The sequence below is a fragment of the Anopheles funestus genome, chromosome 3RL, assembly GCF_943734845.2.
Source record: "Anopheles funestus chromosome 3RL, idAnoFuneDA-416_04, whole genome shotgun sequence".
NCBI lineage: Eukaryota > Metazoa > Arthropoda > Insecta > Diptera > Culicidae > Anopheles > Anopheles funestus.
Window position 1 is genome coordinate 23,435,228 of NC_064599.1, and position 14,313 is coordinate 23,449,540.

At 39.9% G+C, this 14,313-nt stretch overlaps 1 protein-coding gene across 1 annotated transcript in view; it reads right to left on the reverse strand.

Annotated features, from left to right (window-relative positions):
• The window catches only part of LOC125771947 (uncharacterized), a 94,697-nt gene that overhangs the window by 79,325 nt on the left and 1,059 nt on the right, over window positions 1–14,313 (reverse strand). The window contains exons 2-3 of the mRNA XM_049443157.1: window positions 13,026–13,991; window positions 8,720–8,839 (exon numbers count right to left, since the gene is read on the reverse strand). Of these exons, the coding sequence (XP_049299114.1) occupies window positions 8,720–8,839; window positions 13,026–13,547 (642 nt within the window). The 5' untranslated portion in view covers window positions 13,548–13,991. The remainder of the gene's footprint in view (window positions 1–8,719; window positions 8,840–13,025; window positions 13,992–14,313) is intronic.

Here is a 14,313-nt window from a genome sequence, read left to right on the forward strand (position 1 = left end):
CCTAAAGTGAGCTTTTTTGTGGCAAATTGAAAAGAAAACACAAGACGATTGAACTAAACACTCTGCAGCACATAAATAAAAAGGCGTCATAATAATTTAGCAACAAAAAAAATACATTGGAGAAATGCCACTAACAGTTGATGTCGAAAAAAGATGTAGGAAATTGAGATCGAGATTAGCTTAACGATAGCTAATGAAAGACTATCTAAGAGCGGCCGTCCCCTACCGGAGGATCGCTTCACAGTGTGTGCCACTTTGTGCAACTTGTGGCATGATTTACAAGGGTCAAATTTAAGTGTTACATCCCTTATACATCTTGGGACCCACTACTCCAGGCTGGGTGTAGTATTTTCAGTGAGTAAGATAAAGTGGATAGGCAAAGTTTAATATCTAAAATTTCATTACTCCGACGAAATATTACATAGCAGGAGGCAAGGGTGTACACAAAAGAGATAGAAATGATGCGAAACCACATCATAGTCCGAGACCAAAAGCCCAGTTACTACCGCATACACAGATCGCGCCTAGCCAAACGTGCAGAACCGAACCCGCGAGAGGAAGTTTGAAAAGATGTCGATTTAGCAAAAGGCGGAAAGAAAGGAAGAAGAAGCCAGCCCCTCCTAGAGACCCCGAAATAGCTAAATGGTCATTAAGCAATCAATTTTCGGAACGCAGCGTTCGAACGGTGCTGGTAGCTGGCTACACCCCCCTCTAACGCTCTAACAATCACTTCCTGATTGATGGAGGAAAAGATCGTTACCAGAAATGATGGCTCCTTTTAGGCCAACTCGCCCTCCTTCCTTCACATCATCACGGTTCCCTCCCCAACCCTCTTACCAGAGCCCAACATGGTGACCACCATAGGCCAGACTCGCGTTTGCCAATCAACTCCAACTCGGACCTCGGATCGGACGAAAATATCCAACAATATCCGTCTCTCTCACGCATCAATGCAAAAATGCGCCTTCCTCTGTGCACTGCTAAATCGATCAATCGATTTACGGGGTACTTTGCGGACGTTTAAGCACAAAAATTGTTTCTTGCGACGCATTCAGCCATTGACCACGTGTGCAACACCCCACCACCCTTGGGGAAGGGGAACGGTGACGATGGGCATGGAATCGAATTGTTTCATCGACACAACAATGGTTTCAAATTGCAACGACCATCATCGCCGGAGCTGTAAGCGCGGACACAGGCCTGTGTGAAGTGTTCGGAATCGAGATCAAAGGTGCTGACCTTTCGTCCAATTTTCGATTGCTTCGCTCCATCATCTCCATACTTAGTTCCCTTTCTAATGGGATGGTTTTTTTTTGTTTTCGTTTCTGTTGCAGAATTGGACAGACAAACACACAGCGTTGTATGCAAACATCCGACAAATGAGCAAACCAAAACCGTTTAGAGGCTGGATTCACTGGAGTGGCATCCTTCTTCCATTTTGTGTCGGATTTTCTTTTTTGTTTCGCACTCAATGTCATAAAAATTTACTACCTTTTTGCCAGCAAATGGTACGCGAAGGTAAAACGGTTTACAAACTGCTTTCTTCACACCATATTTCACGACTTCTTAGGGTGACGTACAGATCATACCCCTTCTGTATTAGTATTTATATGTACAGTTTGAAAACAGTTTTATTGTAAAACATCACTTCGTTGGTAAGTACTGACATGACACGTCAAAATGCATTGATTATTGATTAAGACTAACTGCGATGAATTTAAAATCAACTTCATCACCGGCACTGAAGTCAATTTCAAAAAGATCCTCGTGGTCGACTCGGGGTTCTTCCCAAAGAAACCGTGGAATTCCGCCGAAAGAATCTCTGGATGTCTCCAATTGCTCCAGATAGTTCGGAACTACTTCAAGGTTCTTCAAATTGCTTCAGATTGTGCTGAACTATGACATAGTACTTCGAAATGTTCCAGTTCGTTCGTACTACTTCGTAACATTCCACTCAAGTTCAGTTCTGATCATTTTACCAAGGACCACTTGTTGGTGAGAGAAAATCTAAATATTCCCTCAATAATTTGAAAGTTCGGAGTTGGGTTGATCTGGAGTTTTTCCATAGGTTTTCCAAAATTGATCCAATATAAGAAACAGCTCCAGAATCGATTTGAAGGCTACTATTCCAAGTTTTCCGGAGTTGTATCTTTCCTATCTCTGTATCTGTATCTCCAAAACTATTCTAGACACAGCAGGAAATCAATACTAGAAAAGACATGTAAACAGTAACTAGTAACTTTATTTCAATTTTCAACCATTGTAACTCTATTTATTTCGCTTCAAACTCCTGTAATATAAAAACTATTCAAGGATTGCATGGTAGCTTATATTATACATCGTGGTAGAACAAACTTCCAACTTTAGAACATCACAAACTGGCGGCCTAGCTATTATGCAACTAAATACAGCAACAGATAGTGCTAACCTTTAAGATAATAGCTATTCGTGAAAAGCATGGCGCGCGAACGATATTTGTGATACCCTCCAGCACGAAACATAAACTACTGAAGCCAGTAAAACGCACACCAGAGGCAGGTGTTTTCTTGTAGACGCACAATCAAACGTACGTGCTCAGTCGCGTTTAAACAATCTGTATCACACAACACATCGATATGGAGCGCCGATCTTGGTGCCACACTCAGAGGTAAAACAACACCCAAAACACGCAGCATTGCGCGTTTTCCTTTTCGGTAATATTACGGTGCGCACCACCAAGTGCCAAGCTATTTCCAGCGGTAATGACACGGGAAAGAAAGAAAGAGAGAGAAAAGCGGCCACCCATGTTTGTTGATGAAATCGGCATACTACTGCTACCTCTTTCGGGGAGTCACTCAAGCGAAATTGTAATTCTGGCCACCACTGTCAGCCCAAACACAACACAGCTGTGGCCTGTCGCGTTTTCGACACTTTGCGCGTCTCTGTCTCGGTGGTTTGCGATGTGCGCACGTGCACACGCATACAAATCCTTTTCCAACAAACACATATGCTTCTCCACACCAACATTTACGCACATAAAATGCAATTTTACTTAAATGAAGAAAAAAAAATAAACATCCAAAAGAATCCACATGTGTTTTCCCGTTGATGATTTTGGCCGGTGTATGCGCACTCATACAAATCACTGAAGGTGTGCATCCACACATATACACGCCCAGAAGCAAAGGTATGATATCAGAGGCCGCGCCACCCAGCCCATTCCTTCCTACAACACGCAATGGGCGAACGTTCCGCTCGTTGTTTAGCTAAGCCTATCTCGAAATCAAATTCGACACAGATCGATGCGCATCAGCGAACATTCACTGTCGTGAAACATTACTCCCCCGGCACCGCACTACAGCGACGTACGATCAACGTTAGCGGGCGGAAGGTGCGGCAAAGGCAACTGTGTGAAGGGCAGTGTGGCAGATCGGGAGGGCGAAGTTGGGAGCAGGGTTCACCTGGCTGGCCAAATGCAGAAGCTCACCCCTAACGTCAAAATTCCAACGGGAGCGCCCAATGTGGTTGAAAGAATGATTTTTGCTTTTTTTCTACCCTTTCTCCACACACAACACTTCACGGTCGAGTTCTTTCACTCAGAATGATCGAATGCATTTTTTACTGATCAATGCAATTTAATAGTTAGTTGTAATACTTGTACATTCCCACATATAGAACTCTGGAAGAGTTTGAAATAGTTTGTAGGCAAACATTTTAACTCATGTTGAATCGTCTAAGACTAAATCCAAACAATTGAAACTTCAATTGTTGTGAGTTTTTTATGTTCATCTTTTTGAATAATCTAGGTATCTCGCTCAATTTTACATCAGTTTGAAATCCGTTGTTTTTGCACTGGATTCTTATTAGATGCATACTGGGTTCAAGTTACCATCTCCAAGTTACCAGCAAAAAAGGGAGTTCCTCATATTCACAAAAGCAAGTTGGAAAAATGTGTAATAAACAAGTTGTTAAAATTCTACTAATATTCCTCTTTATTCATCCTATTACTTTAGATTTCAAACATACAACATCTGTATGTCAACAGATTACACCTGTGCTTTAAAGACGACAGATACAGGTAGCACCAATATATTCCAGCTGATACACCCAGAAGCGGCGCATTGTTTATTTGTGCATTCACTCGTCGTAGTAGCGTTGCTTCCTTGTACAGGTATGAGAAGACCCCGCCGTAAGCTACCCAGCTGCAGTGGAGCGTGACCATACAGCGAACCAGAATCTTGAACCGCAACGATCAAGATCTTACCGGGCTGTGATGACGAGTGGTAGAAGCATCTCTACCGGTCCTTTACCAAACGATACTCCACCGCACATTCCCATATGTTTCGCAATTTTTTAAAACCTCGCTAGACTTCAGAGCGGTATCGGTGTAACAGCTTAGAAATACACATCATGACCCTAGCATCGCACACCCAACTTATGTACTCGAGTGATGTCTCCCTTTACAGTCGAGAGATACACACCAGGTACACACCACTGCAGGATGGACCGCTCCACCATCGATTGCCACGACTTAATTACGAAATCATACCACCAAAACGGCATCTCTTTACACGATACACCCTTTGATGAGGCGGGTACAGTACCGACGAACTTTGGCAACCGCCCTACCGAATAGATGTACGAATTCCAGCGATCTGGGCGAAAACCTGACCAAACGGTAACTCCACTCCAGTTCCCAATCGTTCGCGTTTCGAAAATCCGTGGGCAGCAATGGGTGTGCTATGGATACGCCGAGAGGATTTGCTGCCAACTACCCAACGCTTCTGGCAATTTATCTTACGGCCAGCGTAGCCTTTCGATCTTTAGTGCAGATTGTCGGTGTTAGGTTTTCCTAACCAATCCCGTGAACGTCCAATTCTATTGCACCATCAACAACAAGTGCCCTGAGTAAGGATCCGTAAAGCTAATAAAAACCTGTGTCTCGCAATTCCGATCGCAACTCGAGACGACACGGGAGGTCATTTGCTACTTTCTAGTTTCCAGATTTAAGTGCTTATTGCATTCACGCTAATCTAAGCATAGCATACCGGTCCCGGACTAGACTGATGTACACGGTTTCATTACACGTTACGCTGTGTAGCTGGGTGCAGTATTAAGGGCTTCACGAACTCCGAGTGTCTGTGTCCACCCTTAGCCAAGGACATCGCAAAACGATCTCACTTTGTCAAAGGGAGACGACGTTTTGTTGTAGAATACCGAACCGTGGGAACGAAGGCAAACCCCGTTTCCGGGGTCTTTGTTGATTTGAATTTCTTCTAGGTTTTTCGTTGTTTTACTTTTCAACTGTAAGTTTATGAATAAAAAATTCGTTCCAAAAAAAAAATTTTGTCCTTATTCTTATACCTAATTTCAATTCAAGTATTGCCAACAAACGTGACCAAAAAAATATCTGAACTCCAAAGTTCGCATAGAATGTGACGCCAACAAAACCAAAAACTAGGCTACGTCTACGGAACTTGGCAACCTTTAACCACAAATTGGAAAGTAAATCCTATTGACTATTCGGCCAGGATTCATCCACTCAATGAGCAAGAAACTCAATTTTATGCAATTTCTAGACATGAAAGAAACGCGGTGCCAACTACACAGTTGTGTGTCCAATTTTAAATTTGCTTCAATAAATTTGGACTGCGTGTCTTTACAGTTGGCAAACGTGCCATTTACTTTTTCAACAAAAAAAACTGAACACAACTAGTAACCGTGAGGTTAAGCGATATAAACGGCGTGTTTGTATGGACAGTTTTATTAATACAAAAATTCATCCATCAAACTCCCAAAAAAAGACAGGAAATCGCCGACCAATATGGGCAATATTTTCCGCATACAATCTACTACACATTCCTCTCTATTTAGCGTTTGTTGAACCAGAACATCGCATTCAATTATAAAACGGACACACACAAACGGTGCGGTGCGTAATAGATCACTATCGATAGAACTTATTTTCGAGATACGACTGGACGAAGGTTAAAGCCTATTTTCGGATTATCTACCGAGCTCAAGTGTGTTTGTGGGCGAGGAAAAACTGTTTTATTAGTCCGTAGTCAGGTTTGTGGTTTTTTTTTTGCTCTCCGTAGGCTTTTTGTTTTAATTAAAAGGCCTCTCAGAAAATATGCTGCGCAATCAATTTTTCGTTCATATCGCAAACTCATCCGGATCGTTGAAATTTTCCGCTTCCACTTCCTGGCCTAGGGTAAAAACCGATGGTTAGTTTGGCCTCTGGCCTGTCAGTCACAATCTGATTTATAGCACTAACTAAAGACACACACACACACATGCGGGCGGGCGTTATAGCATAAATTATCACCATTCCAATGTTTCACAGCTCCCCCGCGCAATACGCAATGAAGGGTTTAATTTATGATAAATTTACACTGTCCACCAGCAGTAAAACAAAAAAGCCAACAAAAAAAAAAGAAACAATAAATGGGCAAAAATTTCGTAAACGATTCGAATCATACGGTGAGTGGAGGTGCCATAGACCAATTATCTATATGTATCCGTAAAATATTTTTTAAAACACCTTTCCTCACAGTTTTTTTTTTCATTTTTTAGTCCCTTGTTAAGAAAATCAGATCGAATTTGATTTATGATCCCCCTTTATAGTCGTGGTACGATGTCTTCATAAATTGAACCTGTATCTTTTAGAGGGGATGTTTATTGACCTTCAGTGTGCTTAATCATATACAAGCATTACAAGAATGTGCTTGAACAGCTCCATTTAAAAGGTTGCATTTGCGGAAAGAACTACCAATAAGGAATTTGTTTATAAATGGAATGTTTATGCATGAATTAATATTACAAAAAGATACTAGATCAAATTAAGTTTGGGTTTTAAATTATTTGACGTAAGCTTTGAAGTGAGCTACTTCAAACCGTTGTGCTTACAAACTTTATAAGTGTATTAGAAATTAAAATAAACCACTTCCTTCATTTCAGAAATTAGCTCAAGTTTGGCACAGATAAGTGGAACGACAGTCATCTGTATTTTTTGTTTGCCTCCTTCAACTCCTCGTCTTTAGCCGGGCGCGTGCAGTGGGCGAAAAACTATCCCCACCAAAAATTACGAACCGCGTACGAAAAGCTTCCGAAAAAAAGGCGTAGAAAAATAAATCACCCGCAGATAATCGCAAACAACGGTACCCACAAACCCCTTTTATCAAGCTTGTTCCACCACCCTTTAGTGGAGAAAGAGACGAGTGAGAGGCATGATTGCAAACCTCCGCTAAAAAAGGAAGATTTGCTACTTTAACTATTTTCCTTTTACGCACACGAAGGAAGACAAAAAAAAGCGAACGGAAAACTAACCCAAAAGGAGGATGTGTTAGTGGAACATCGGTTTTTTTTGTTCGTTTCTTTTTGGTACCAAACGGCACACAAACGATGGGGTGCGAAAAACAAAGATACGAAATTCTTCGCTCGAAGGTATGTGGAGGCTCTTCAAAAATTACTTAATTGGTAAGTTCATTACTACCACGACGGCCCAACTGTCTCATGGCTCTGTCTTTCTCTCTTTCAATCCTCACTAGTTACTAGTGGACCGTGAATCCGTGCATCGGGAAAACCGCCCCGCCCTGAATCCGGGGGTGGAAACCCCCTTCCCGCCCAGTGAGCGTTAATTTCGCGCTTTTCCAGCTCTCTTTTTTTCGTTCGTCTCACTTTACTACTTTGACATTGTTTTCTCGGGCACGATGCTTCCTGTGCGAGCGCGATATCACAAGACTCCAACCATCTTCGTCCGGCTGGAGCTCGATGGGAAAAACACTCGATGAAAAACAATACAATTAACGCATAAACAAACACACCGCACAGTAGCATCTACACACTGGCATGGTGGAAAAGATGATCCACCGGGGGAAGGTGAAAATAATGCTTCGTAATCAATCGAAAGACCCCAAACACGAAGAGCCCCCAATACGTAACCTACAATGCACAAACACAAAGTAAGGCATCTGTACAGTAACATTCCAAAAAAAAAACGCTACACTCGCCAACTAAAACTCGAACGACGATTGTGACCGATCTTGAAAATCGAACTCGGACCAAACCACAAAAAAAAACAAAAGAAGATAAAAGTTTCTAAAAACGACAAATTACGTATGGAGCACAACACACTATTTCACTGTCGATAAAGTGAAGTTGTCAAAATGCAAAAAAAGGAAACGTTTCACACCTATTTAGAAATGCGTATACTGTTACCAGAAAAAAAAACTAAAATTTTATCAAAACCAGCACTCACAGGATCAAAACAAAGAGCAACAAAAATAAAATAAAATTCGATATCGTGTCAAGGTTGGGGTGTGGGGGCCACATCAAGATATAATAACATAACAGTGCAAACATTATGCGCTCACTGTTTCTGGTGAACATATAAAGATGTGGTTTTGAGACGCAGCCGCACGCTTATTTATCGCCGGTGCAAAATCATTGAAAAACAAAAACCACAACAACAACAAAAAAGAAATCGACCTACTGCGAATTCGTGCGCTGAAAGATGCGATTACAATTAATTCGCCGTCAGTTTGTTATCATTAAATAATTTCTACATTGCATAAGCAAACGATACGGCCGGCCCCACCAACAATTTACGATGCTTTTACGATAAGGACCAAAGTGCTATTTTTTTACTTCTTCTCATGTATATATGTATGCGCACTGGAAAATGCATTAAACTGTATTTAACGTTTTCAAAGTACCGGTGTGTGTTTTGTGAACTTACCTTGCGAAGACGTAAAACTTCTATTTCGTTGGCTTCGATGGATTTTCGTGCACCGAGCGTACCGTTTGACTTTAGCGTGATGGCTCTTTTGGCGGGGCTACTGTTTGCGGATTTAATGTCCTGTAAAGAAATTTAAGATTTAAGAATACCTGGTTAGAGTGGATATAGAATGAAAGGAGGTATAATTGACAGATGAAGTTTTTTTATGAAGTTCACCAATTTACTGTCAGAGATTCTACGTTACAATTGACGTAGCGACCCAAAGGACCCATTACAGGCCTCAAAAGTTATCTTATCGTAAAGTAGTCGTAATTAGACATAATTAATTCTATACACTAATTTTAAATTTCATTTCTGTCAATTACCTTTAAAAGAAATCCCTGACGTTACTTTTTTTTCATACTACTATAGTGTATGGCAATAGATATAAGGCCCTTATTCTTCTACTTAACCGTAATGTCTACGACCGCTTACCCGCGTGTATGTTTTTCATTTTCAAACTTCAATAACTTTTTCCAGAAAAAAGATATCCTGCGGATTTTTTTTGTGTCTTTAGCAAATTTAATCCTCTTTTTAGAACGCATTTTTAGTTTATTTTTATGTTGATCGCAAATATTTTTTTCGTGATTTTCTTTTCACACCCCTCAAAACTAAGACCGGCATACCCGGGTATGGCATACATTATGTATGGATAATGGAATTTTTTCACCTTAAAAGTGTAATAACTCAAGCTGTTTCGAATGTTTAAATTTTGAATTTCGTACACAACTACATACATTAATTTTCTTTCTTTTGCCATATAATTGGATTTTTTCTGACTCTATTAATATAAGTTTTTTTTCAACTTTTTCTAAATGACAAGCACGTTTTTCCATTTCAAAATCTTTTTCCGTTCTGAAATGTAAGAATGAAGAAAAATATTTGCAAAATTGCATTGTATTATTTTCATCTAAAAGAAGGGTATCATTTCTAGAGGCGAAACTCTTTTTGGTGGGACTTTATTTTGTCGTCCAACAAAGTCTATTTCCGCCACCCAAACTAAACCAAAGAAGAACTCGTAAATGACAAAAATCGTTTCCAAATCGCACAGTGGTTTGGATGTCATATGATTGCTTGACTTGAGGACTTGAGTATCATTAGAATCTCTTTGGGCTAGCATATTCGTACAGAGTGCGATACATGTTCTGGTAAAATACTAAGCACCTCTTCAATCAAATAAATTAAATTTTAATTTCATTTAGTAGTCCAACCGTTAAATATATTAGTCTGATTCAATTCTTTTGCTATTCCTCAAGGCTAAGAAGTCAACGAAATAAAAAGTTTTTCAACCTGAGGTAGCTTCCTTATATAAAAAAATTTCCTAACAAAATTAAACACAAAATAGTCACTTAAGTGTTAAATATCTGTAAAAATTAATGTCGTTAGTTTCTCTGGTGATGAAATCTTTGCAAATATTTATCGTTTTTTTGTAAAAAAAACCCCCCCCAAAAAACATAAAACTTCAAAAAGAACGATTTTCCCTTCACAACCTTACCCAAATTCCTTTTAACGACGTAAAGAATGATTCCACACGTGCTCCGAACAAGCCAATGTACGGGGCCCCCGTAATGATGGTGTGCGATATATGCAAGCCATCTTTTTCACCTCCTTGGTCTTGGGGCCGCGCCGGAGCACTCGGAAAAAGCGACACAAAATTGCGTTTTCTATTTTTACTGCTGTGCAACGTTGTGCCGCCCTTTTACACATACCAATGCACAAATCTCCCCAACCCTGGTGGGTTTGCGTACCGTTTCGTAGCATCATTCTTGCCCTGTCCACGGTTGGGCAAATGGAAAATTGATGATGGGCACGCATTTGATGAAAGTGGCCGAAAACCATGCGACCTCCATGCAACAAAAGAACAACAACAGGCAAACGTAGAGGCAAACAAAAAAAAATGCTATAAAAATAACGTCTGCACACCTCTTATACAATGGAGATTGCTGCTCCTCGGGATCGAGTGCATACTTTGCATTCCTGCAGATGAGCCGCTCATATTACCAAACACAAACAAATCGTGCTGGGGAAGCTGCAGCAAACTGCACACATCTTTTTGTTGCATTTGGTAAAGTTTCTTTTGCCACGGGTTACGTCACGGGTGATGCCAAACTATAACGTTTAATAAAAGGCCATTTTCTCGCACCGTTGGTCATTCTCGTTGGAAATTACTTATTTTTCCTTCACTAACGTTTCGTTTAAGCACATCCAAATATAAAATCTAACCAGAGTTCATAGCTCTCAGAACATATTATCCAGTTCATATAACCATGAAATGTGACCCTGGGATAGGAACATCATAGAATAAATTGATACCTAGCTTAAGAACAAGCTAAAAAAAATTAAACAAATCTTGAAATGCTTCTCTGCACACAGCCGCACAAGATTAATTCTTCTCAGCATTGCAACATGAACATTAACCTACCCGAATCGCGTGTCTTCGGACAAGAAAAGGGCTAAGAAAGCGATAACATTATTACAAAAATCGCAACATAAAGAAGGGAAAAAACACCTAAGAACGGTTGTAGATATCAGATCAAGACACCATAATTACCGCCAGATACGGCTGCTGCTAAGACTCCTTTTCCCAGCGCAATAAAGGTGCTAATTGGAAAGGGCCCCAACGCAAGATCACAAAAGCGCATTTAAACGTTAAATACCTTCTCCCTTGGCGCTAGAAGAGATTGTACCCGATAGGTATGCTAAACAAATTGATCAAGCTAATAAGAATGTGTGTGGTTTGTGTTTGGTTTTAAGATGCGGATTCTTCATTCGAGGCATGTCAATTATGTACATCTAGTGTTTCTACGCTAATTGCTTATAATTCAACCAAATTAGATGATGAGATTTTTTACTTGTTTTTCTTTAAACATTCTCTATGTAAAGTTCTGTACGATATTGGGCATAGAACTGAGGAAGGAGTTGCATAAAATTAATAAAATAATTTAAAAAAATCTGCCAATACGGTAACACTTGTGCCAAGATATAGGTATATCTTCACACACAAAATGTCTTTGAAATTCAAATCGTTTTTCAAATTGGATTTAATTTCGATTTTTAAAAAATCCTTAAATGTCTGGTACATAAGAAACGATGCTCTTGTGTGATACTAAAAATGTCCTTCCATGACTGAGAGATAGAGCTTTCAGCAAAGTCAATCCAGAATTTATCGTATTCCAATTCTGCAATCGGGAATGCAGTAAAAGCATGCCCCAAATTAAGCATCCTGCAGAGCACTCAATCAAAACGCAAAACTGCAAATTTTATTCTACTCTTTTTGAATGCTGAGAATGTAAATGAATCGCAATCTAACTCATAACTCATACGTTCAATTTTTAAAAGCTTTTTTTTTTGGAAAATAACGACTTGCAAAGAGATTCCCCGAATTTCTCCAATATCTATAAACCAATTGACTAGCAATTTTCTTCAGAAACTCTTCACACAATTTTAGTTTTAAATTTAAAGAATTTTGCATACCTTTTTGATTCACATACTAAATTCTTAGTAATTACCAGCCAAAAATATCTTTCTCAAAATTACACGCTTTTTGTCACTCATGAGGTATTTCAAATTTTGGAACAAAAAAAACCTTGATTTGAATTTGTCATTTTAAAATATTTTTAAATTTTTGGAATACAATGGTATATGACGATTATTTTTCTAACACTTCTCAGAAAAAAAGTACATTTTATTAAATGAGGAGAAATTAAATACAAAAATAGCTTTTTTAGAGTTTTTTTGTATTATATTAAAGTCAATATTATGATATCATGTCCGTGGGACCTGGACACCAAATATTATCCAACAAATGAAAATAAAATATAAAGAATTTACAGATAGGTTATTACACCTCAATCAAGCTCCACCGGAACTTCAACTCTATTAAATTGAAAAAAAAATATTGGACTTTTTTTTAAATTATCAAAATTTTAAATAAACGTTAGGATCTCTGTCTGCAATAGATGTAATATATTATTATATTAATAATGTTTTGAAAATAAGCTAAAACGAACAACTCCAATTCCTACGTTGATCAAAAAACGTGTTAACAAAAGGTGAAAACTAAACAAAACAAAAATAAATTTCAATCCTAAAGTGTGTACAGCAAAGACTCGAAATGTGCATCCCCAATGTAATGAAGATGAAACATTCCAAATACTGTCGAGTGCATTTAGCTACAGAACATAATTAAACTAACGCTTCGATAGCAGAACAATCCACCGGGAATTTAGATGCAACATTCCTTCCTCATACCACCCGCACAACCTACCTGTCCTTTGGCGTAGTTCCAGAGCGTTTTAACAATGCCACCGTTGCTGGTCTCGATTCCATTCATCCCGCCCAGAGACACCGCGTCCGGATCGGGATCACTTTCGCCGCGTGACACCGTTCCTTCGCCTTCCTCCTCATACACGGGCGAGGCGGAGGATGGCGTGCCCATCATCATCATCATTTGGTGTGAGCCGACACCACCACCACCACCATCATTTCCATCCGTGTCGTTTCGATCGACACCACCAATCGGATCGTAATTTACATCAAAATCCAGCGAACGGGTAAAGTGCTGTTCTGCGCCCCCGTACGGTCCACGCACCCCACTGCCCGGTGGACCACCCGGCCCTTGACTGAACGATAGCGACCGGGCGAACGAACTCTTGAAGTACTGACACGGACCGCCGCCACCACCACCACCACCACCACTACCAGCTGACGTGGTCATATTGAATTCGTTTGATTTCTTCGGTATTCGCACTTCGTTGCTTTGCAGATGGGTTTCGATTGTTTTCGACATGTTGAATGTGTGTTCTTTTTTATGCAAGAACCAAGATGTCACCTTCCGGAAACACTAGACGTACCGGCACACACACGCACGCACACACACACACATGAACACGCGCGCGTTCTTTTCACAAATCACACTTCGTTTTCTTTGCTTTTCTTGTTTTCGCTATGGGGAAGCTTTTCCAGCACGCCCCTTTCGGTATAGGGCAGCGAAACAAATCGCTTCACAACACTTTTATTTTCATACACACATCACACGAAAACAGCACTTTGCGACGCATCTTGACGCGACACAGAGAGACAAAAAAGGCCACACACTTTCGCATACACACAATTGCCCAAACGAAAAAAAAAAATAGAAACACGCACGCACTGTCACAACGGATGCAAAAACAGTTAACACACTTCACAACGTGCACCACACACTTTCTTGGGAAAACAAAACGAATTTACCCTGTGGGAAAGGAAAATATTAATCAACGCATGCTACAAAAAGGAAAAAATAGTCTACAAAAGTTGCCCTTTTGTACCTAAACTTCTCAATTTGCACAAATTTCTTTCATTTCCTCATATAAAACCACTCAAATTATTGGTAGGAATCACAGGAACCTTTGGAACCGTTTCCATGAAAATTTGCCCTTCTACTTTACAGAACAGACGCCATAATGCAAATAACACTACACGGCAGGAGCGAGCGCTAATTCCATCTTGTCCATTATTTTTTCAACAGTTTTTGGAACGGAATAAAATTTTCTTGTGAAGCAGAATTGTTGGCA